The sequence below is a fragment of the Trachurus japonicus genome, chromosome 7 (assembly GCF_045865225.1).
Source record: "Trachurus japonicus isolate A0001 chromosome 7, Traja_1.0".
NCBI lineage: Eukaryota > Metazoa > Chordata > Actinopteri > Carangiformes > Carangidae > Trachurus > Trachurus japonicus.
In genome coordinates, this window is record NC_140913.1 from 35,475,341 (window position 1) to 35,501,417 (window position 26,077).

Here is a 26,077-nt window from a genome sequence, read left to right on the forward strand (position 1 = left end):
TTTTACTCAAACACACACCTATAAATAGTAAAACCAGAGAAACTGATCATTTTGGGAGTGGTCTCTTCAGTTTTTCCAGAGCTGTATATCTATGGCTGCATCAGAGTCACACACACAGACACACACAGACACACACACAGACACACACACACACACACACACAGACACACACACACACACACACAGACACACACACACACGGTGACTTCCTGTGTGCGACCAGCAGAGGGAGCCACAGCTCAGAGGAAGAGGAGGAGGAGGGAGGATGAAGAGCGGCGATGACACTGACCGCGCCGTCGGGCAAGGCACTTGAACGCCTCGTCTGCCGTCTCTCCTCCGCCGCCGACAGAGTGTGTGACCGGTGGAGTAGCGATGATGAGTCATGATGAACCGAGCAGCAGACGATGACTCAGCGTCAGGAAACCGCCGACGTCATCGACTCACACTGAAGTTCCCTTTAAATCACATTTATTTCACTGTGAGTTTCCACGGTGGATAACTGTGAAATCCAGATGTTGAAACATCCCAGTGACACGATTGTCGAAGCTTTAGACATGATGACATGTGACCCGAAGGCAGCGATCTGATTGGTTGTTGGACTGCGGCTCAGGTTTTCCTCTGGTGGTCGTGGTTACAAAGCGTCTCTCCTGTTTCACAGTGTGGCTTCAGATCTCTGAGCTGCTGCACTGCAAAAACTCTACATCTCACCAAGAATATCTGTCTTATTTCTAGTCAAAACAAATCTCATTCTACTTAAAATCAGACTCATCACATTAAAAGCAGCTTGTTTTTAGACACTTTTTACTTCTTTCAAGCAGATTTTCACTTGAAATAAGTAGAAAAATCTGATAGTGGAGCAAGTTTTTCTTTCTTATTACAAACACAAAAAACCTGCTTTCACTGGCAGATTTTTCTACTTATTTCAAGTGAAAATTAGTTTGAAACAAGTGAAAATGATCTAAAAACAAGTTAATTTTTAGGTGATGAGTCTTATTTTAAGTGGAAATAGATTAGTTTTGACTAGAAATGAGACATTTTGACAAGAAAAAGGACAAATGTTCTTGGAGAGATGTAGAGTTTTTGCAGTGTGACGGGTTGAAAACCAACGAAACAAGAAAAACAAAGAGGAAGGAAGAGAGGAAGGAGGTGAAGTTCAAAACGCTGGATTGATGCATGACCTCCGGGTTGACCTCTGGTGGTGGTTTCCACGGCGACGGTCACAGTGAGTGGTCAGGAAGGAGAAGCTAGAGCTGCTGCTGCTGCACCAGCCGCCGGTAGTGAGGCAGCACTTTACCCTCAGGCAGGTAGAGCGCCATCTCCAGGGCAACCAGGATGGTGAACTCGAAGGAGATGAGCTCCCTCCGGCCGATCCTGAAGCGCTCCTCCAGCTTCTACACACACACACACACACAGTTTTAGTTTTAGTTTTATTATGGATCCCCATTACACTGCAAAAACTCAAAATCTTACCGAGAATATTATATCTTATTTCTAGTCAAAATGTCATTTCTACTCAAAACTAATCTCATTCTACTTAAAATAAGACTCATCACATTAAAAAGCAGCTTGTTTTTAGACACTTTTTACTTCTTTCAAGCAGATTTTCACTTGAAATAAGTAGAAAAATCTGATAGTGGAGCAAGTTTTTCTTTCTCGTTACAAGCACAAAAAACTAGTTTTCACTGGCAGATTTTTCTACTTATTTCAATTGAAAATTAGTTTGAAACAAGTGAAAATGATCTAAAAACAAGTTCATTTTTAGGTGATGAGTCTTATTTCAAGTGGAAAGAGATTAGTTTTGACTAGAAATGAGACATTTTGCAAAAAATAAGACAAATATTCTTGGAAAGATTTGGAGTTTTTTGCAGTGTAGTCCTCACCTTGGTAAGGAACTATTCTTCCTGGGGTCCAGACACTCATTATGTGACAATCAAAACATAATACAATAACTTACAGAATTAGATAAATGTCAAACAACAAAATAAAACAAAATAATAAGAATAAAAAATATTTTACAAATACAAACCAACTTTGACTTTTCTTTACTAATAATGGCCTCTTTTATTTTCTTTTTGAATCTCCATTTATTTTCAATGTTGGTCATATATGGTGGAAGCCTATTCCAATATGTCACTGCTCTGTACATGACAGTTCTCCTGCATGCCTTGTAGCATAGCCATGCCTTTCGTTAGTAGTTTGTAGCTGCAACACCAAATTATTAGGTTTTCCCACATGATAAATATTAAACAAAAATGTGACCAAACTATAAGCAGATCTTTGTTCTACTGTCTGTCATCCAAGACAGCGTTTGATGCATCCCCTCTACCCTCCTCCTCCCCGAGCAGCGGAGAGCGAGTCGTGCTGCTCTGTTCTGTGTGATGTGGAGTTTTTGTGTCTTGTTTTGAGGAACACACACAGAGAGAGAGACACAAACTGATCCAGGGTCTGAGCTCATCCTCTCCTCTAACTCTGTAGCTGCAGATATGTTTCATTCCACCTTAAATCTACTAACGTGGATGTTTCAGTCAGGTTGACGTGTTTAAGTTCAAAGAAACTAGTAACACTTTACAATGAGGTGCACAACATTAGAGTAGTTACTGAGGAACTAACGAGTAGAGTAAATTAGAGGAACTAATGAAACTAATGATGACCTAACTGTTAGTTAATTGTCAGTTCTTCAGTAACTCCTAATCAAATTACTGAGGAACTAATGAGGAACTAACTATTACTGAATCATTAGTTACCGTCGTGGGTGTAGTGGGGACGCCATCGAAATACCAAATCTGTGACGTCATTGAAATAAATATGTGACGTCATTGAAATAAATATGTGACGTCATTGAAATAAATATGTGACGTCATTGAAACACCATCCACTGCCACACTAAGTTTAGTGTCACTGAACAAGACTGTAATGGTTAGTTGTTATCCAGCCTAATGCCACTGTGACAATCATTCACTCCAAAGGGTTGAAAGTCCAAGACAAAGTGTTATAATCTCTAGACAAACTACTTTTAGACCAGACCTAGTAGCCTACCTAACCATAACACACTATAACACATGATGCATGAAACTGACACAGAATTGAAACGAATTTGCATCCAGTGGAAAATGCCCTTTACTCTGCTACACCTCTGCCTGGCCATGTGCATTTGTTTACAACAAAGCCGTCAAAAAAATCAATAGATGGAGCTGTGGACGATATGTATATTTGTGTAGTCGTAAACAAAAGAATGCAGATTACGTAGCGTGTTTGTGTGGCGGTGCTGCAGAGAGGACAGCTGGGACACCGGGGGGGCGACCAGGTAACTACACTGATGTTGAAGGTTTTCACCTGAGATAGAGAAACATGATCCGACTGTGTTTGTGTGTGTGTGTGTGTGTGTGTGTGTGTGTGTGTCAGACTCACGTCGATGAGGTGTTTGACCTCCTGCTTCTTGAGGTCACTGCTGATCTTAGCAGCCAATAGGAGGCAGGCAGCTGACACCAGCTTCCTGTCAACAACAACAGAGAGAGAAACGGTCAGTAACAATGTGAGAGTAGGAAAATAAAACCAGACTCTGTTTCTGTCGTCTATGTCGACTATTAATTCTTTTATGCTTGAATATCCTTGTTATTAACTTTTATATCTTGTTTTTTTGCTGAATGTTTGTATAGTTGTGCATATTTGCTATTGTCTTTTAACCTATCTTTTCTCCTTCACAGCCCCCCTCCCGCTCCCGCTCCCCTCAAGAAGCTTATGTCTCTTGTCAGGCCATCATTGTAACTAAGAACTTGTTCTTAATTGATTCTGCCTGGTTAAATAAAGGTTAAATAAAAAATAAATAAAAAAGTCTGCACCTGAACGCATCACACACGATACGAGGAGCACCGGGTCGATTGATACACTTTTCAGTTAAAAGTCTTTTTCAAAGATGACGTCATGTACACAAACATTTTTATCATGTGATCAACAACTCACATGTGTATTCTCTTAGTAACAAGTGTAATTTAACACATATGTTGGATGATCGCGCTGTTTTATAACTTTGAACGTAAGTTGACATTTGTCTCAAACGCCCCACCTATGTGGGTCGTTTGAGACACAGAGGAGGGACGGTTGAAACAACAAACAGCATATTTTAAACAGAAACTACTGACATTACTCTCGTTTTTATGCAGCATATCGGACAACATACTAGTGGACTCGTTATTTATATCACAATATAAATAGGTCAAACAAATATTTTTGTCCCGTACATAATTGTCAAGATCCGCATTTCGATAAAACTCACGTAACATTTTACTTTCCGTAGTCAAAAACCGGTTCGCACGAATAACTTTTGAATGGCGTGACGTCATTTCACGAGCTTTCCCAGGATTGGTCGGTGTTGAGTGCTGAAGTTAGTGACCAAATCTGACGGCTCAAGCTTGTGTGGTTTTCGAGGAAATCGCTGCGTATCAATCGACCCGGCGCTGCCCTACATTAATTCGTCCATCAGCTCATCACCTTTTATATCAGGGTTAAAAATCTTCTGTGTTTCCGTCCATCAAGGTGTCATGAAGAGCAACAACTTCATGGAGACAGTAGAACTTTTAAATTAGTGTTTGATGTTTCAGTCTGTTGCTGATAAACTCGGTGTAAATGAAATATGAGCTCTGAGGCCTCATTTATCATTGTGGATACACATTTTTTTACACCCTTTTCCCCTCGTTTTGTGCGTACGCACTTTTCTCCGCCAAATTTGGGATTTATCAAGCCAAAACCTGACGGGAAAAAGTGCGGACATTTACACCCATTTTGTGTAGAGCAGTAGAGCTGTAACTGTGTAGTGGAAAGGCGTGCAAAGTAATGGTCACTATCCTGGAAATCCTGCTGTACATTGTTTTAACATCTAGGTAAAAAAAAAAAAAAAAAAGAAAGATTTTCTGGGATAAAGGGGCAGATTACATAAGATTCTTCTTCTTTCTACTCCCTTTTGTTGAGATTTGGGAGGTTTTTGTTTTTATTGTAGCTTATTAAAATGCAAGATCATTTTTCTGACTGATTTATTGCCCGACATCGCCGTGTATCTGCTTTCTTTCCCCCGCCCTCCGCCCGTTGTGTGTGTGTAAAGGTGTAAATATTTTGGGTGTACGCCATTTTCGTCTTTTCGCCGTACGCAAAATCACGCAAAAATGTAGTAGCAGTTTTACACCCTCTTTGATAAATGAGGCCCCTGATTGAAATCATAATAAATATGTCAGAATGTGGTTGGAGAATAGATGATAACTACAGGACTGAACTGTTTGAGGGTGAAACTGTCTTTGAGGTGGAGGATTTCTAAAGAGCGACGTACCTGTTCTGCTTGTTGAGTCGACCCTGCAGCACCAGCTTCTCAAAGTAGACGAACGCCATCGCTATGGTGACGGGCTGCAGGCCACAGTCCTCCCCCACCACCCTCATCTCTCTCTTCAGACTGACACACACAGACAATAATCAATAATCACCAATAACCTCATCATTGATCACTGATCATCGATCACTGATCGGTGACGGATGTAGAAACTTCACCTGCGTATTTTACTGAGGGTCAGTTTGATGTGAGGGAACTTCTCCTTAAACGTCTCGTTCATGTCTTTCTTCAGGTCGGACGGTTTCACGTACTCGATCACCGTGGTCTGATGGGGGGGGGGGGGGGGGGAGGGTTAGGCAGAGGGGGGGGGCAGAGAGGGGGGGGGGCACCAGAATACCATCAGTGACAGCAGCTGCATCTCTACCACAGGTCATCACTAAGAAAAAACTATATTTCTTTCTTTCTGTCTTTCTTTCTTTCTGTCTTTCTTTTTTCTTTCTTTCTTTCTTTCTTTCTTTCTTTCTTTCTTTCTTTCTGTCTTTCTTTTTTCTTTCTTTCTGTCTTTTTCTTCCTTTCCTTCTTTCTGTCTTTTTTTCTTTCTTTCTTTCTTTCTTTCTTTCTTTCTTTCTGTCTTTCTTTTTTCTTTCTTTCTTTCTTTCTTTCTTTCTTTCTGTCTTTTTCCTCCTTTCCTTCTTTCTGTCTTTTTTTCTTTCTTTCTTTCCTTCCTTCTGTCTTTCTATCTTTCTGTCTTTCTTTCCTTCCTTCTGTCTTTCTATCTTTGTGTCTCTATTTCCTTCCTTCTGTCTTTCTATCTTTCTGTCTTTTTTCTTTCTTTCTTTCTTTCTTTCTTTCTTTCTGTCTTTTTTCTTTTTTTCTGTCTTTTTTTCTTTCTTTCTTTCTTTCTTTCTTTCTTTCCTTCCTTCTGTCTTTCTTTCTTTCTCTCTCAGTTTTTCTTTCTTCTGTCTCTGAGGCGGTTTGAGATTATAATTGTGATGTCATCTAATTAACTTCAGCTCGTTAAGAAGGAACCAGACGTCTGACATCTGTGTTCAGGACGTGATTGACAGCTGAGTCCCAGCTGTGTGTGTGTGTCTGTGTGTGTGTGTGTGTGTGTGTGTGTGTGTGTGTGTGTGTGTGTGTGTGTGTGTGTTACCATGTAGGAGGCGAAGATCAGCACGCGCTTGTGTTTCCCACACGGCCACTGGTGATCGCTGAGGAGGTTGGGGTCGTAGTCGGTGACGTCATCCACACCTGGAGGACACACACACACACACACACACACACACACACACACACACACACACACACACACACACACACACACACACACACACGGGACATGAGAACCAACTTTGATTTAGATTCTGAGAGAATATTGATGAGAATGAACGATTGATGAAGTCTATTTCTACAAAGACATTAAAACTAAAACTGCTGCTGAAGTTTTATTCAAGCTCAAGTCGCTGTTTTGTGTTTCATGTTCCTGTTGTGTTGTTATTGTGTTATTGTTGTGTTAAACTTTATACTCTTTGTACTCATGGAATTACCTTATAGATGTTTAGGGTTAGAGGTCAGATTCTAGGTAGAAATAGGAATTGTTTTCATCATATACTGTGTTGCTGTTTTGATGTTCCGGGTCCCTGCTGTTTATTATGCACTAGAATATTTTAATTTTATCCCTCCTTTTAAACTATTTTTGGTACCTTTATGTTTGCATCTGACACCTGAAGACAAGTTCCTCGAGCTGTAAACTGACTCTTCACTGCTCCGGGAAATAAAACAGTTCTGGTTCTGATTCTGAATTGAAATGAATGATTTGTAAATAAACGAAATGAATGAATGAATGAGGTAAAAGAGAGAGAGAGGGGAAATACGGAAAATACAGAAGGATAAAGAAACACAATTAATTATTATTATTATTATTTTTTTTTATGCTCCTGCAGGCACCTTGCACTTTGCACTTTACAAAGTATGCATTTTTTTTATATATATATATATATATATGTACTTTTCCTATGTGACCGTCAGCCGATCCATTTATTTTATCTGTTGTATCTGTTTATTGATTGTTTATTTATCTGCTTTTGGTTGTCTATTGTTCTTTTTTGAGCTCTCGCTAACCCTTTTCCAATTTCCTTCCACAAATGGCAAATAAACTGACTCTGATGGAGGGATGAAGAGTGTGTGTGTGTTTTTACATCCTTTATCTATAAACACACACATTGACAAAAGCCTGTATTAGACTCTAAACCTCTCTCTCTCTCTCTCTCTCTCTCTCTCTCTCTCTCTCTAATCCAAAACCTTTCATTAACACAACACAGCTGTTTGTGTGTGTGTGTGTGTGTGAGAGATAGAGTTAAAAACAGTCTTCACTGATAGCAGGTTTATATTTATAGTCTTCCTGACGTTCCTCCTCCTCCGCCATCTATATACATGTGTCTCTATGTGTGTGTGTGTGTCTCTATGTGTGTGTGTGTGTGTGTGTCTGACCCAGGTCCAGCCCCACGGTGCTGTTGAGCCTGCTGGGTGTGTGTGTGTGCGTGCGGCCCGTCATGCTGTGTGTGCTGCGGGACGGCGGCAGCGGCAGCGGCAGGTCGACGGCCGACGGCACCAGAGCGTTGGTGGGGTAGAGGAACTGGGCGTACGACACCGACTGACACAGACACACAGAGAGAGAGAGAGAGAGAGAGAGAGGATGAACACATGAACACATGAACACATGAACACACTCACCTGTGTGTTCACTGCAAAAACTCTAAATCTTTCCAAGAATATTTGTCTTATTTCTCATCAAAATGTCTCATTTCTAGTCAAAACTAATCTCTTTCCACTTAAAATAAGACTCATCACCTAAAAATTAACTTGTTTTTAGATCATTTTCACTTGTTTCAAACTAATTTTCACTTGAAATAAGTAGAAAAATCTGCCAGTGAAAGCAAGTTTTTTGTGCTTGTAATTAGAAAGAAAAACTTGCTCCACTATCAGATTTTTCTACTTATTTCAAGTGAAAATCTGCTTGAAAGAAGTAAAAAGTGTCTAAAAACAAGCTGCTTTTAATGTGATGAGTCTGATTTTAAGTAGAATGAGATTTGTTTTGACTAGAAATAAGACAAATATTCTTGGTAAGATATTTGAGTTTTTGCAGTGTAGTGACGTGTAGTTTGATGGCAGCACTGCAAAAACTCAACATCTTACCAAGAATATTTGTCTTATTTCTAGTCAAAACTAATCTCATTCTACTTAAAATCAGACTCATCACATAAAAAGCAGCTTGTTTTTTAGACACTTTTTACTTCTTTCAAGCAGATTTTCACTTGAAATAAGTAGAAAAATCTGATAGTGGAGCAAGTTTTTCTTTCTTATTACAAACACAAAAAACTTGTTTTCACTGGCAGATTTTTCTACTTATTTCAAGTGAAAATGATGATGAAGGTGATGAGTCTTATTTTAAGTGGAAAGAGATTAGTTTTGACTAGAAATGAGACATTTTGACAAGAAATAAGACAAATATTCTTAGATGTAGAGTTTTTGCTGTGTGTGTGTGTGTGTGTGTGTGTGTGTGTGTGTGTGTGTGTGTGTGTGTGTGTGTGTGTGTGTGTGTTACCCGGCCGTACGTGTCCAGGTGGAAGCCCTCCAGCCCCGGCAGCATCTCCAACGTGGTGGAGATGTTTCCAGATGAGTGTCTCCTCCTCGGGTGGTTCAGGCTGGGGTCGCTGCACACACACACACACACACAGAGACACACACACACACACACACACACACACAGAGACACACACACACACACACACACAGAGACACACACACACACCAATCTATCAGTTATTGATCAGGACAGAGCAGCTGATCAGAAGACAAACGGCTCGTCTACTTCAGGCGTTGAGACGTTCATGGAGGAATCTGTTGGATTCAGGATTTAACTGGAACTCAATTGTTTACACAGACAAATAAAGGCCGGCCCTAAATACAAGCTGGGTAAAAAAACAAAAAAACAAAAAACTCAGTAGCCTGGAACAAACTGACAACGATCAGAAACTCTTTCAACTTTGTGGACTGTCTGCATGTGAAGACTGACTGGATCGGACCTGGGTCTCTGCTCCGTCTCCGGTCCCGAACGGGCTCGGACACGGAGCGGGGGGGTGGGGGGGGGGGGGGGTGAAGCGCTACAGCGCAACAGTGACAGAGCTGCAGGTCCGACAGCGCAGCGAGGAGAACAGTAGCCTACGTGATGATGAAGATGAACTAATGAACGATGAGCTTGGTCACTAATGTGTAAAAAATAAACTGAGGGATTTAGAAATTGAAGGCTGAGCTGTCACACTGATGCAGGCTGCTGATGCAGGCTGCTGTATAGAGCCAGGCACCAGGCTGCTGTATAGAGCCAGGCACCAGCAGGCTGCTGTATAGAGCCAGGCACCAGGCTGCTGTATAGAGCCAGGCACCAGGCTGCTGTATAGAGCCAGGCACCAGGCTGCTGTATAGAGCCAGGCACCAGGCTGCTGTATAGAGCCAGGCACCAGCAGGCTGCTGTATAGAGCCAGGCACCAGGCTGCTGTATAGAGCCAGGCACCAGGCTGCTGATGCAGGCTGCTGTATAGAGCCAGGCACCAGGCTGCTGTATAGAGCCAGGCACCAGGCTGCTGTATAGAGCCAGGCACCAGCAGGCTGCTGTATAGAGCCAGGCACCAGGCTGCTGTATAGAGCCAGGCACCAGGCTGCTGTATAGAGCCAGGCACCAGCAGGCTGCTGTATAGAGCCAGGCACCAGGCTGCTGTATAGAGCCAGGCACCAGGCTGCTGTATAGAGCCAGGCACCAGCAGGCTGCATATCACATCAAAAGCAGAGATCTATGCATTAGATTAGATAAATGTTAGTCAGACAAATTGAGTTTAAATTCAGATTCTTTTTCTTTTCTTTTTTTTTAAGCGTAATGCTGTGGGTATAGGGAGGCTGGTTTTAGGTTTTATGTTATTATGTTATTCTTGAGTTAACCCATTCCAATTCCTATGTAAATATTTTGTCCTTCATATTGCACTGCTTTGCTTCTACCCTCTGTCCTCATGTCTGTTCTTAATTTATATAAAGCACTTTGAATTGTCTTGAGTTTAAACTGGTAAACGGCATGACAGCTGCAGCACAGGCAACGCGTCTCCATGACAACGGTTCCTTCCTGTTTCCGGTAAGGTAGCGAGGGCGTCTCACTTGTTTGGCTTTACGTTTATACCCTCCCCCTTAATCAGGAGTGCCCTCCGCAGCTGGGAGTGGAACTCCATTCGGAGTGACACTCGTAGTGAAGTGGTAGTTAGTAGGGACTAGTGTGGGATTGGGCCGAGGAGTCAGGGGCATCTCCTGCTCAAAGGTCAGAGGTCAGAGGTCAGAGGTCAGAGGTCACCACCACCAGCTCAGCTGCAAGTTCAGACAGGAAGTGTGAAGAGTGAGGTCACTTCCTGTTTCTCTGGCGGCTCCACCACCGTCACCAGAGACAATAGTGTTTACATTAATACCACACATCACTGTTTCCCTGTGTATTGTTACCACTGATACCGAGTGTGTGTGTGTGTGTGTGTGTGTGTGTGTGTGTGTGTGTTACCTGAGGTAGAAGCTCTCTCCGTAGGGAAGAACAGAGAAGGCGGCACACAGGGACCTCTTAGCACAGATCAGCACGATCCTGAAAAACACACACACACACACACACAGACACACATTAGCTTCGACTCATCAACCGTTAAACACAGACTCATGTTTCACTGTGAGGTCGTGGTGAGAAACAGCAACAAAGATCCTTGTGTTTATTTTAATATTAATAAGTCAATCAATCAATCAATCTAGATTGATTTGCATAGCCCTTTAAAACAGGCCGAAGGGTGACCAATCAAAGTGCTTTACAATAAAATAGAAAGTGACAGCAATAAAAACATGGCTCAACAATTTGCCAGAGAGCTTTACAATAAAACAGTAAGTAGTGATGTCACCATAATAGATTTTTTTGATACGATTATTGTCAGAGAAATAATCACGGTATTAACGATTATCACGATTATTATGCATTAATTAATTTCACAACACTATTAATGTGTAAAATCAAATATAGTTAAATATACATTACTAATTATAAAATATTTTAAATATCTATTAAAATATGACCAATTATTCATCCGCCAGGGGAAGTGTCATCGATACCAAATGTTTAAGTTCATTTTAATCTTTTTTTTTTAATTACAAATGACACGCTAGCATTTAAATTCCTACCAATTCAATGCTACGTTAGGTAAATGGACCAGTATCTGAGCATTTACCTTAACTTTGAAACACATCTGCCGACACGGTTCATACATGATCTTTTTTTTTGGAAAGTGACGGTATTTATTTAGGAATCTTTACGATCAGTTAATTGTGGCGTTTAATACTGCGATTAATTGTGAAAACAAGTAATCGTGACATCCCTAATAGTAAGTAAAGTTAAACGTCAATAGAGAGAGACATTCCAGAACAACAGTAAAAAAAAAATACAACAATAAAAACACAGAATAAACATAGCACAACAATCTTAAAACCATCTTAAAAAGGAAAGTTTTCAGTTTAAAGTGTAGAAAGAGCGACAGCAGGTCAGAGATGGTTCGATGTCGAGGAGTTCAGACAGAAGTGAACTGTTCCATCGACACCGTTCTGACCCGTCACTGCTGTTCATGTTTCATTAATCACAGCTGCTCTCTGAGAGTTCATTAATTAAGCAATATTACCCGAGAGGGTGTGCTTTAACGTCATTTGAGCACGACGGTGATGTGGCCCGCAAGCATCATCGAAGTGCTCAAATTATGTTTAAGCACACCCTCGAGGGTAATATTGCGATTATACAACAATTACCAACAAAATAAAGCGTATAATTAAATAAATATTCATGTTGATGGACGTTTTGCTCTCAAAATTTAAAGTTTTTTGCGAGTGTGCTTCCCGTTTCCATGGAAATAAATGGGGTCTGACTAATAACTGAAACACAATCAGTCACGTCAGTAGACTCCTATGTGTAATGGAACCTAGTTCACCTCTACAGCAAATAGTCCGAACCTTAGTAACGACCTAGCAACAGAAATGATGTTCTAGTCCCAGATGAGTGAACTCTGAGCTGACGTTCATGTTTTAACGCGGTCTCGGACTTTCCCCAACTAAATCAACACTGCACAAACTCGCCCAAGTTATAACAAAGATGCCGTTTTTTTCCTTTCACAGATGTAGCTTCTACAACCGCAAACTCTGCATGTAAATGAAGTTATAGCGCCGTGTCGCCGACACAGCTGATAGAGAAAGACAAACCATTACTCCAGATTATTTAAAAGCCCAAAAGGCGCAAGCGAGAGAGAGGGAGAGAGAGAAACATACAGGTAATCACCTCCGTTTTATCCAATGAAATATTCAGCTCCAGGACATATTTTAAAAACATATTCACCGCGATCACAACTCGTGTCTCTCCGACTTTGTAACGTTACACACATGGGAGGGAGACAATCCTCTCGGCTGTAACGGGGAAGTTTACAATATATTAACAAAAAATAAAATAACATAATTGTTCTATAAATGTGACTTTGGCAGCTGTCAGGAACAACCTACAGGAGGTTAGTGTAGTTTGTGATTTATTTTCACCAGTAATAAATGACGTTTTTTAAAATAAAAGGGGGAAAAGTCCATGTTGCCATGGAGATGTGTAAACAACATGACATGGCGAAGTAATATTTTCAGTGATGAGTCAGCCGTGCTGTAATGCTGATTTGAGCACGTTCTAAATGTCTTATTGACCAATCAGATTGCTTGGTCGGAACTACTTGTTGTATAACTGATGTTTATTACTGACTGACAGTTTGTGTTTGTGTCCCAGCTCTGTGAGGAAGTGGAGGCTGCACACCAACATGGTTTATTTAAATAATATTGTGTACATAACGGTACATTATATATTTTTGTACAAGGTGAAGTCTTTATATTTTTACTCCTTCCTTCTGTATGAGTCCTGTGCGTCTGTGATATTGTTGCAAGTGAATTTCCCACACGCGGTGGGATCAATAAACTTGTGTCTTGTGTCTATTGTTTTATTGTCTTATTGTGTGGGTTGTTGAGTTTCTTCTTCAGGAACACGAAGAGATTTCACTAAGTCAATATCACACACACACACACACCTCCGAGTATATTACGTACAACAGATTCACATTTAACACTTTTATTGTCTGTTTTATCTTTTAATCTGACAACAAAAATGAGTGTTTTCGGTACACTGCAAAAACTCAACATCTTTCCAAGAATATTTGTCTTATTTCTTGTCAAAATGTCTCATTTCTAGTCAAAACTAATCTCTTTCCACTTAAAATAAGACTCATCACCTAAAAATTAACTTGTTTTTAGATCATTTTCACTTGTTTCAAACTAATTTTCACTTGAAATAAGTAGAAAAATCTGCCAGTGAAAGCAAGTTTGTTGTGTTTGTAATAAGAAAGAAAAACTTGCTCCACTATCAGATTTTTCTACTTATTTCAAGTGAAAATCTGCTTGAAAGAAGTAAAAAGTGTCTAAAAACAAGCTGCTTTTTATGTATATAAATATACTTATTTTTGGTATAATGAGATTTGTTTTGACTAGAAATAAGACAGATATTCCTGGTTAGATTGTAGATGTAGACGATGTGAATTAAACCTGTGACTCTGGGGAAGGTTCAGTAAACATATTTACATCAGTGTGCAGCAGAACAACACACACTCTCCCAAAAGACTCTGCCTGACAACTTAACCATGATGTGTTATAATGAGCTGCGTGTGTGTGTGTGTGTGTGCGCGTGTGTGTGTCCTCTGGAGTATTAACCCCTGCAGTGCAGCATCACTCTCCTGGTTTGTGTCTCAGAGGAAAATGTTTACAGTCATTATCTCAGACTGGAGAACACACACACACACACACACACACACTCCCCTATCTGTGAGTGAATGGTGTCTGTGATTGTCTCTTCACGTCCGTCCCTGAACATCACAGAACGTCCACGTCGCCCCTTTACACGGCAGCCAATGAGACGCAGTCATAAGGACGGGCTCTGATGTCCTCCAGACCTTCAGACCTCCAGACCTTCAGACTTTCAAACCAAAACTCTCTAAAGAGTCTCCAGCTGGTCCAGAATGCTGCAGCGAGGGTTTTGACAGGAGTTAGGAAGAGAGAGCACATCTCTCCCACCTTAGCTTCTCTCCACTGGCTTCCTGTAGGATCTAGAATAGACTTCAAAATCCTTCTGCTGACTTATAAGGCTCTTAATGATAAAGCTCCAACCTATCTGAAAGAACTAATCATTCCTTACTGTCCTACCAGAGCACTCCGCTCCCAGAACGCAGGTCTGTTAGTGACTCCCAGTATCTCTAAAAACAGACTGGGAGGTAGAGCCTTCAGTTACCGGGCTCCTTTACTGTGGAACCAGCTCTCTCCATGGGTCAAAGAGGCAGACACTCTAACTACATTTAAGTCTAGACTTAAGACCTTCCTTTATCTGTCTTGTCTGTAACAACATCTCTGTCCCGTCTGTCCGTCCTGGGTGATGATCCCTCCTCTGTTGCTCACCCTGAGCTTTCTCCTGGTTTTCCCTGTTAAAAGGGTTTTCCATGGAGTTTTTCCTCAGTGGATGTGAGGGTCTAAGGACAGAGGATGTTGTTACGATGGGATGTAAAGCCCTTTGAGACAAACTGGTGGTAAAAACGGGCTATACAAATAAAATTGCCTTGCCTTGATGACAGAGCTTTTAGTTAGGGCTGGTTCAGGTAGCTCTGAACCTTCAGACGTTAGACCTTCAAACCGCTAGACCTTCAAACCTCCAGACCTTCAGATGTTAGACCTTCAAACCTCCAGACCTTCAGATGTTAGACCTTCAAACCTCCAGACCTTCAGATGTTAGACCTTCAAACCTCCAGACCTTCAGACGTTAGACCTTCAAACCTCTAGACCTCCAGACCTTAAAAACCTCCAGACGTCCAGACCTTCAAACCTCTAGACCTTCAAACCTTCAGACCTCCAAACCTCTAGACCTCCAGACCTTAAAAACCTCCAGACGTTAGACCTTCAAACCTCCAGACCTTCAAACCTCTAGACCTTCAAACCTCTAGACCTTCAAACCTCCAGACCTTAAAAACCTCCAGGCGTCCAGACCTTCAAACCTTCAGACCTTCAAACCTCTAGACCTCCAGACCTTAAAAACCTCCAGACGTCCAGACCTTCAAACCACTAGACCTTCAAACCACTAGACCTTCAAACCTCTAGACCTTCAAACCTTCAGACCTCCAAACCTCTAGACCTCCAGACCTTAAAAACCTCCAGACGTCCAGACCTTCAAACCTCTAGACCTTCAAACCTTCAGACCTCCAAACCTCTAGACCTCCAGACCTTAAAAACCTCCAGACGTTAGACCTTCAAACCTCCAGACCTTCAAACCTCTAGACCTTCAAACCTCCAGACCTTAAAAACCTCCAGGCGTCCAGACCTTCAAACCTTCAGACCTTCAAACCTCTAGACCTCCAGACCTTAAAAACCTCCAGACGTCCAGACCTTCAAACCTCTAGACCTTCAAACCACTAGACCTTCAAACCACTAGACCTTCAAACCTTCAGACCTCCAAACCTCTAGACCTCCAGACCTTAAAAACCTCCAGACATCCAGACCTTCAAACCACTAGACCTTCAAACCTCTAGACCTTCAAACCTTCAGACCTTCAAACCTCTAGACCTCCACACCTTAAAAACCTCCAGACGTCCAGACCTTCAGACCGCTAGACCTCCAGACCTTCAAACCTCTAGACCTTCAAACCACTAGACCTTCAAACCTTCAGACCTCCAAACCTCTAGACCTCCAGACCTTAAAAACCTCCAGACATCCAGACCTTCAAACCACTAGACCTTCAAACCTCTAGACCTTCAAACCTTCAGACCTTCAAACCTCTAGACCTCCAGACCTTAAAAACCTCCAGACATCCAGACCTTCAAACCACTAGACCTTCAAACCTCTAGACCTTCAAACCTTCAGACCTTCAAACCTCTAGACCTCCACACCTTAAAAACCTCCAGACGTCCAGACCTTCAGACCGCTAGACCTCCAGACCTTCAGACCTCTAGACCTTCACAACTCCAGACCTTCAAACCTCCAGACCTTCAAACCTCCAGACCTTCACAACTCCAGACCTTCAGACCTCTAGACCTTCACAACTCCAGACCTTCAAACCTCCAGACCTTCAGACCTCTAGACCTTCACAACTCCAGACCTTCAAACCTCCAGACCTTCAAACCTCCAGACCTTCACAACTCCAGACCTTCAAACCTCCAGACCTTCAAACCTCTAGACCTTCACAACTCCAGACCTTCAAACCTCTAGACCTTCACAACTCCAGACCTTCAAACCTCCAGACCTTCAGACGTTAGACCTTCAAACCTCTAGACCTTCAAACCTTCAGACCTTCAAACCTCTAGACCTTCACAACTCCAGACCTTCAAACCTCTAGACCTTCACAACTCCAGACCTTCAAACCTCTAGACCTTCACAACTCCAGACCTTCAAACCTCCAGACCTTCAGACGTTAGACCTTCAAACCTCTAGACCTTCAAACCTCTAGACCTTCAAACCTTCAGACCTTCAAACCTCTAGACCTTCACAACTCCAGACCTTCAAACCTCCAGACCTTCAGACGTTAGACCTTCAAACCTCTAGACCTTCAAACCTTCAGACCTTCAAACCTCTAGACCTTCACAACTCCAGACCTTCAAACCTCTAGACCTTCACAACTCCAGACCTTCAAACCTCTAGACCTTCACAACTCCAGACCTTCAAACCTCCAGACCTTCAGACGTTAGACCTTCAAACCTCTAGACCTTCAAACCTCTAGACCTTCAAACCTCCAGACCTTCAAACCTCTAGACCTTCAAACCTCTAGACCTTCAAACCTCCAGACCTTCAAACCTCTAGACCTTCAAACCTTCAGACCTTCAAACCTCCAGACCTTCACAACTCCAGACCTTCAAACCTCCAGACCTTCAAACCTCTAGACCTTCAAACCTCTAGACCTTCACAACTCCAGACCTTCAAACCTCCAGACCTTCAAACCTCTAGACCTTCAAACCTCTAGACCTTCAAACCTTCAGACCTTCAAACCTCTAGACCTTCAAACCTCTAGACCTTCAAACCTCTAGACCTTCAAACCTTCAAACCTCTAGACCTTCAAACCTCCAGACCTTCAAACCTCTAGACCTTCAAACCTTCAGACCTTCAAACCTCCAGACCTTCAAACCTCTAGACCTTCAAACCTCTAGACCTTCAAACCTCTAGACCTTCACAACTCCAGACCTTCAAACCTCCAGACCTTCAAACCTCTAGACCTCCAGACCGTCACTGGGACTGATTCAGTTTTGGCTTTAACTCACAAACTCAATCAGAGTTTAACTCAGATCTCTGATGAGATGAAGAGAGAACACGTTGTGTCCTTCACTGTGACCTCATCGTCTTCTGGAGGAGATAAAACCACGAGGAGCTTCACGTCTGTCTACGTGTCCATGTTCCTGATGGGTCTGGTTCTGTTCAGGTCTCTGACGGTGCAGCTCCACTTCCTGGTCAGACTCAGGCTCCCGATGACATCACCATGACATCACCGGGCCAAGATGGCGGCGCCCGGTGATGTCAGTGACGGTTGGACTTCATGTTTGTACAGTGAGAGGAGACAGGACGTCCAGCTTCATAAACACTCAGAGTTTCACATGACCGTGTGTGTGTGTGTGTGTGTGTGTGTGTGTGTGTGTGTGTGTGTGTGTGTGTGTGTGGCCAGCCTGTAGGATGTTATCTCATGTTCCAGACAGAGGAACATGCAGCTAAAGGCCGAGATACCGGGGACTGTTTAGAAAGCTGCGCTGAGATAAAGCCACGGAGAAGAAAACAGCAGCTAATCCAAACACCGAGGCTCCTTCTAGAGACCCACACATCACAGAAGAGGCTTCCAGCTCAGCTCTGACCTGCTGGTTTCTCTAGTCAAGAGCCCAGTCTGCTGGTAGTTTTAACTAAGTGATAACACTAAAAAAAAATTACAGAGTCATCTAAAATTGGATTATCTCCCAAGTATGGAAGATTTTAAAGCTATAGGATCAAGGACTATTTGACTACTGAATGCACATGTTCTCTCTGGTGATTCTACTGTAATGATGTGATTTGCTGTTACTGTTTTAGCTGTTTTTATGTTTGTTTTGTTGATGCTGTCCAAATGTGTACTTGATGTGGATGTACTGTGCTGCTCTCTGGGCCAGGACCCCCTTGCAAAAGAGATTCTGAATCTCAATGGGATTATTCCTGGTTAAATGAAGGTTAAATTAAAAAAACTTAAAAAAAAACTAGTTATCAGTAGTTATTACACGGCTCTATTGAATGCTGCTCTCTGATTGGTCCAGCGCTGCGTTCTGCGGTCTGTTATTTCTGTATAACAGACCGTCGTCAAGTATAATAGACCGTTGCTAGGGACGCTGCTCTGATCAGCGCAGCACAGAAAAGAGAAACTATGCAGGATATTTACCTTATGTTTAATTTTTATCGTCATTAAACAGCTTCGGACTAACAGTGATGTTAGATAAATGACTTGTAACTTGTTACAAGGAGAGTGGAGGCTGGGAACCAAACCTGCGATCAGAGCCTCTGACCCGGTGTCACAGCTCTCCTCTCTGTCATGGCCCTTGGTCTTCCACCATTTAGTGGCTCGGTTTTCTGTTCTGTGTTTTGTTATTGGACTCTTAGTTTCTGTGTTCCCCTGTTTAGTTTAGTTCCTGTTTTATTTTGAAGTCCTTGTCTTGTCTTCCTGTGTTTTCCCTCCTCAGTCTCCTTGCACACCTGTCCTGTGTTTCACATCGTCAGCCCTGCTCCTGTGTGTCTCCACCAATCAGGTTTCTTTGCCCTCCTGTCTCCTCACCTGTTGCTTGTTGGTTTGATTAGTTCTGTTGTATTTAGTAGGGATGTCCCGATCACATTTTTTTGCCCCCGAGTCCGAGTCCGAGTCATTTGATTTTGAGTATCTGCCGATACCGAGTCCCGATCCGATACTTTGGCAATGCAGTAAAGTTTTTAATGTAGATCAACTGTATCATCCCACTATTTTTCTGTTCTTTGTGCTCTACTAGGGATGTAACAATATCACAATCTCACAATAATACTCTAGCTCAATAACAAGCCCATGACATTTATTGCAGTATTGTAAGACATGCCATGATATCAAACTCTCAATGTATATTAGCACAGTAGCTCCACAGTATAATATTAATGCCGTTATCCATAAGTCAACAACAAGAACATTTGGTCAAAAATAAAATAGCTTATCATGTCTTTCTCAATCACCAGCCTCTCTCCCCTGATCCCCCCCCCCCCCCTCACCTCGCTCCTTCTCCCTCCCTCACTCACTCCGCTCCTTCTCCCTCCCTCCCTCCCTCCCTCCCTCACCCAGCTCACCTTGCTCCTTCTCCCTCTCTAACTTTAAATAAATACCTGGTTCTGTATCTGCCATCACGCAACACAACGGTAGTTTTTTTTTCAACAGTATGAGAAGTTTAACAATGTCCGCGACATCTGCGCGGTCGGTCCGTGTGTCGGTCTCACGTGCGTTACGTCGGACTGGCTCTCAGTAGAAGCTGCAGTGACTGTTGTTGCTGCAGGTGTGTGTAGCGCTCAAACATCAACAACAAGCTGCTTGGAAGTCAGCAGTGAAACAACGCAGCCACACACACACAAACAAACAGTGAGCTGACACAGTGACATGATCGTCTCTCACACTCTCGCAAGCGCCGTCATTTCATATCGTTACTTGTCCGCAGCCACACACACACACCGTGGAGCTGTGCGCCACAGACCATGCACAAAACACAAGCACGCTGCACCGAATGCGCATCGCTTTGGGTAATGAGCGCACATGAAGAACGTCTACAGTAAAAGTAATACATCTGAACGCCCCCCATGCGGCCCGTCTTCGCTTTAGACAGATAGGAAAACCCTGACATGTAGATATGTAATATATCCGATTCCTGATCGGGATGTAACGTCCGATTCCGATCGAGTCTGAAACCACGTGATCGACCCCGATTTCCGATCACGTGATCGGATCGGGACATCCCTAGTATTTAGTCTTGTGTTTCTTTCATTTCCGTGTTGGATTATTGTTTGTCGTCAAGGTGTTCTGTTCTCCTGGCTGTTGAAGCAATTAAATCCTCAGTTTGCAAGAAATCTGCCTGTACGCTCCTGCATTTGGGTCCTTCCTCCTACAACCGTGACACTCTCCTCTCGGTGGCACCTCTTGTTTATGACAGATACGACTACACACAATACACACATCGTAACACGTGTGTGGTAATCCATCGATCCACTGATTGATTATCAAAGGCTTCAAATCCACGAACGGGAGGAGGCTCAGTGAAACAGCGGACGTGACCGGTCTTGCAGAAATGATGCAATTTAAAATCAATGAATGTCGTATTTTGATCAGCATTATGTTTCAAATTAATTATTTTACTCGTAAACCGTGTAATAAGGGGGATAATGTAGAGTTGGTCGGTTGTTACAGAGAAATAAAACCCGACAGGAAGTATGGAATCCCTCCGCTTCCTGTCGGGGTTTATTTCTCCATAACAACCGACCAACTCTACATTATCCCTTACTTATAACACTAGTTATGTGTAGTTATGTGTAGTTATCAGTAGTTATGTGTAGTTATGTGAACACACACAGCTACAGCGGGAAAAACAAAACATTACAACTTGATTTTGGACACATCTGTAAAAAAAGAAAAAAGGAAACTGGACTGATGGCTTCGTCCCTGCTGCTCCTCTGTCCGTCCCAGGAGAGAGATTATGGATTTGGATTTGCATTACACACACACTCACACACACACACACACACACACACACACACACACACACTCACACACGCACGTTCCCCATCATGCCTGGGAAAGTGCGGAGCAGGAAGTCTCCGGGGAGCCGAGTGGAAACAGCAGCAGCAGCAGCAGACGTTGAGTCCTCAGAGGTTTTCTGTCCCTCCACTCGTCCGTTTGTCTCAACACATTTCATCACAGCGAAGCCAAATTGCCAAATTATTCCATAATCACCTTCAGGGAAAACAAACAGCGTTCCCACTGGGACGTGAAGCTCAAGCTCCGAACACACACACACACACACAGAGAGAACAACGAGGACGATCAACAACATGTTTTTAATTAACTGTGATAACGTGACCTTTAGATGCAGCAGATGTTGGAGCGCGACCACAGACTCAGGCTGTTTCTGTCTGAACTCACTGTGACACGAACCGTCGGACTTCACTTGGCGCTCGGTGACGACTCACATCCTCTGGGATGGATTATTAAAGATTAAAGATTAAATATTAAATATTAAATATCTGAGTTCAGGTTGGTGGAGGAACAATGTGAACTTCAGAACAATGACTGATGCTGTTGATCCACAAGAAACTACTCCAACCTTATTTACACTTTTTTACATTTTGGTGACAAGGAAAATTAATGTAAGGAGGAATTCTTTAGGATTTCCACCTTAAAGGGATAGTTCACCCAAAATCCAAATTTCCCTCATTATCTCCTCCCACTCATGTGGACTAAGGGCTGGGAGAAGTTTCAGAGTCCTCCGTGGCACTGCGGTTGAGAACGGAGCTCACTTTTCTTCGTAACAAAAAGACACACCAAAAAACATCCAAATACCTCCATAGTGCTCGTCTGTAATGTCTCTCTTGTGTTGAAGCCCCGACATGAGAAATTGTTCAGAAAAAAATTAAATAAGTCTATATTTTAAGCTCGTTTGTAGCGGAAGCTCCCAGTGTTGCTCTGCCAGAATCTCGCGCGTTTTGCGGAGCCGTGAACTGGGCGTCGATGTGTCCAACGGTTCGTGTCAGAGTGAGTTCAGACATATTTTGGGTGAACTATCCCTTTAACTCAGCTCCATGTGTCCCTTGTCTCTAGTTCTGGTTAAACCAATGCCATTTTCTATAAATCTATGGTTTTGTCTCTATGGTTATTTTGTTATTATTAGTGGTGGTGGAAATGCTGGGCGAGCCGACCAGCGTTTCTTTACTTTCGGTTTCGTGGCGAGTCATGAGAATAACGCCGCCGTATGAATCTCCGTTTATGGTGGGAACTACGACGGTATGTGATCGTCTTCCAACCTCTGACTTTAATTCTTGATGAATGAAAACATGAGTCTGTCTTGCGCCGGTCAAAGAATTTCACGGTGCGGAGGCTCATAAATGTAGTGAGAAAACACTTCACTTTAACAAAACTCCTGGTTGTCCCTTTAAAGATGATGCAGAGACAAACAAGAGTGAAAAAAAGACTCAAGAATGACATGAGGTTGTAGTAGGGAAGTGTGTCCTTCATGCATTTATGCCTTTTGATTGAGTTCTGGTTTTCTTCGGTGTGCGCTGCTCCGTGACAACATGGTGCAACATGCTGCTGCTGCTCACTGGGTCTATTTTAAACCAATCAGCTCTGAGTGTATTATTATCAGATGTCTGGTGCTGCTCTGACCCAGAGGTCTGACTCATGAACGCTGTGAGGAAAGACCAGAATAGAAAACAATAGAGGAAGAATAGAAGTGAACAGAGACAGTTGGATGAGGTTCAGAGACGGAGCTGCAGAGGAAACAGCTGAGTCGTGTCAATACTAGGACTGGGACGATACGCTTTTCTCCCGATTCGATTCTTCTACCATTCCACCGATTCGATTTAAATTGCAATTCTACGATATTGCCGATTCTCTCGATTTTTTGTCTGCATTTTTAACATTTATCTGCACACAAATACTGCAGGAGCCTATAAATTAACATACTCCATTATAAAGTGAACTTAAACCCTTTTCATAACCTGGACTCTCTGTATGTAAAAAAGGCGAACAAATGCACATTGCACAATACTTAAAAAAAATTCCAAAAAAATAAAAAAGGTAAAAAAAAAAATCGATTTAAAAAAAAAAAAATCGATTTAAAAATCATTAAAAAAAGATATTGCGATATTTATGTGAATGGATTTTTTCTCCCACCCCTAGTCAATACCTTAAATAACCACAGAGACTGATCCGATCCTCCAGGTGAGAGGAGACTCAGACCGAGTCGGACCGAGACCAGCTGCTGCTGCTGCACATCCAGGGCCGTTGCTAGGAATTCTGGGCCCCCTTAAAGAATACTAAAGTGGGCCCCTCCCCCTAACTTTTCCTTTTTTTTCTCCTTAGACTACGTATGTACTATCGTTTTTTATTTAGCCTTCTTTGTTTTGATGCTAATGCAGCATTACACTGCAAAAACTCAAGTATCTTAGCAAGAATATCTGTCTTATTTCTAGTCAAAACAAATCTCATTCTACTTAAAATAAAACACATCATATTAAAAGCATTATATTGTTTTTAGACACTTTTTACTTCTTTCAAGCTGATTTTCACTTGAAATAAGTAGAAAAATCTGATAGTGGAGCAAGTTTTTCTTCCTTATTACAAACACAAAAAACTTACTTTCACTGGCAGATTTTTCTATTTATTGTGAATTTAAGTGAAAATGATCTAAAAACAAGTTAATATTTAGGTGATGAGTCTTATTTTAAGTGGAAAGAGATTAGTTTTGACTAGAAATGAGACATTTGGACAAGAAATAAGACAAATATTCTTGGAAAGATGTTGAGTTTTTTACAGTGTACTATGAGTATTAGTCAGGGTCTTACGCAGAATAATTCAGTCATACAAAGATTAGACTACTGGGGTTTTTTATGGGCCCCACTGGGCGCTGGGCCCCTAGAGTTATCACCACCTTTCTCCCCTAGACAACGGCCCTGTACACAACTACACAACTACACAACCAGCAGAACCAGCAGCGGCCCTGACAGGGACCTGGGTCTGCAGCAGCACAGACGTCACCGACAGAAACTACAACTACAAGTCTGAACACAATCTACAACAACAACAACAACTGCTGCTGCTCCTGTTATTTTCAACACTCCACCTCCAGCCGACCTTGTGTTGTTGTTGTGTAACTCTACACACTTTAAAGAGAACAGCTCAACACACTGCAGAGACCAGACCACCGGGGATGTCATGTCACCATTACACATGTTCTTGGTACGATTATCGTCAGAGAAATAATCACAGTGTTACGATTATCACAGTTATTCTGCATTAACACAATGAATGTGTAAAATCAAAAATAGTCAAAAAATAACTACATTCCTCTTAACACAAAATATTTCAAGTATCTATTAATATATGACCAATTATTAACCCCTCAGGGGAAGTGTTTGAAATATTCAGGTCATAAATTGCCATCGATACCAAATGTTTACGTATCTTTTTTTTCTTTTTTTTAAATACAAATAACTAGGGGTGTAACGGTACACAAAAGTCACGGTTCGGTACGTACCTCGGTTCAGGGGTCACGGTTCGGTACGGTTTCGGTACAACAGACACTAATTGAATGTAGAACTAAAATCTGTCTTGTATTATAAAAGTTAAAAGAAAAAAGAATACAAAATAAAACAAGTGCATTAGGAGTGTTATAATGCCATTCATTAATTCTAGAGGGAAAAAAACGTGCACTTGACAACTGGCAACTATTATTCGAATTATTAAATTATTATTATTATTAAAAAAATATTATTAAAAAAACAAAACAATAAACTGACATCAATGTTGGTTTACCCAGTTAAATTAGACTAGCAGTTACTTTGGTGATGTTTCTGGTCCTGCCTGTGTTCATAAAACATATTAGGCAGCTACACGCACATCCCCCAAAAAACTGAAGACAGGTGCTGGACCAAGAAAGACACAGGTAAGGAAAAAAGGAGACCGCACACTAGTTAAAAGCTCCTGTGACAGTTTAATGTCACTCACACGTTTCGGGCGTCAGCCCTTCATCAGACAAAATGTGTCTGATTATAATAGTGTGCGGTCTCCTTTTCTCCTCACCTGTCTGTGTTCATGTCAAGAGGCTTAAAAGCTGCAGATAAGTTGTTGCACACAACTTGTCTTTTTACTTGCACCAGTGATTGACATATCAGGTTGAACATGCGCTACGTGTTTGATGCGTTTCTAGCGACTCACCGCGCATCCGTGAAACATCGCCGACGGACTTTGTCCGGTGGACCAGTCGCGAGCATGGATGTATTATGGTCGCGAGCCGCCGCCGCCGCCGTTTGTTTCATTGAGAAGCCACAGTGACATGAATGAAGCAGACAGCTCTCCTCCTCTAACTACTCTCTCATCACTTCTCTTCTTCGTCTGCTATGACGGCTGCAGGCAGCTTCGAGGCTCATTACCGCCACCTGGATTCGAGTGAGGACTCGACTTTTTTTTTTTTTTTTTCTAATATTCACTCAGACGTATTCGTCGTGTGACTGTGTGCACCGAACCGTGACCCCCGTACCGTGACGGCACGGGACGAATACATATACCGTTACACCCCTACAAATAACACTAACATTTAAATTCCCACCAATTCAATGTTACGTTAGTTAAATGGACCAGTATCTGAACATTAACCTTTATTCTGATGCCACATCTGCCGATACGGTTCCAACATAATCTTCTTTGGGAAGTGACGGTATTTGGGAATCTTTAAAATTCATTCATTGTGGCGTTTAATACTGCGATTAATTGTGAAAACAAGTAATGGTGACATCCCTAGTCCACATCTGTCCACAGCTGCAGCAGTGGGACAATGAGATTAATGTCCCTTTTCAATTTGTATATTTATACTCAGT

General features: G+C 42.1%; 1 protein-coding gene across 1 annotated transcript in view; it reads right to left on the reverse strand.

The window, feature by feature from the left end:
- Positions 1-1,184: 1,184 nt before the first annotated feature.
- cables2b (Cdk5 and Abl enzyme substrate 2b) overlaps positions 1,185-26,077 on the reverse strand; it is a 44,174-nt gene continuing 19,281 nt past the window's right edge. The window contains exons 3-10 of the mRNA XM_085783034.1: positions 10,905-10,982; positions 8,919-9,027; positions 7,805-7,967; positions 6,468-6,565; positions 5,533-5,639; positions 5,318-5,437; positions 3,409-3,493; positions 1,185-1,391 (exon numbers count right to left, since the gene is read on the reverse strand). Coding sequence (XP_085639160.1) covers positions 1,245-1,391; positions 3,409-3,493; positions 5,318-5,437; positions 5,533-5,639; positions 6,468-6,565; positions 7,805-7,967; positions 8,919-9,027; positions 10,905-10,982 — 907 coding nt within the window. The 3' untranslated portion in view covers positions 1,185-1,244. The remainder of the gene's footprint in view (positions 1,392-3,408; positions 3,494-5,317; positions 5,438-5,532; positions 5,640-6,467; positions 6,566-7,804; positions 7,968-8,918; positions 9,028-10,904; positions 10,983-26,077) is intronic.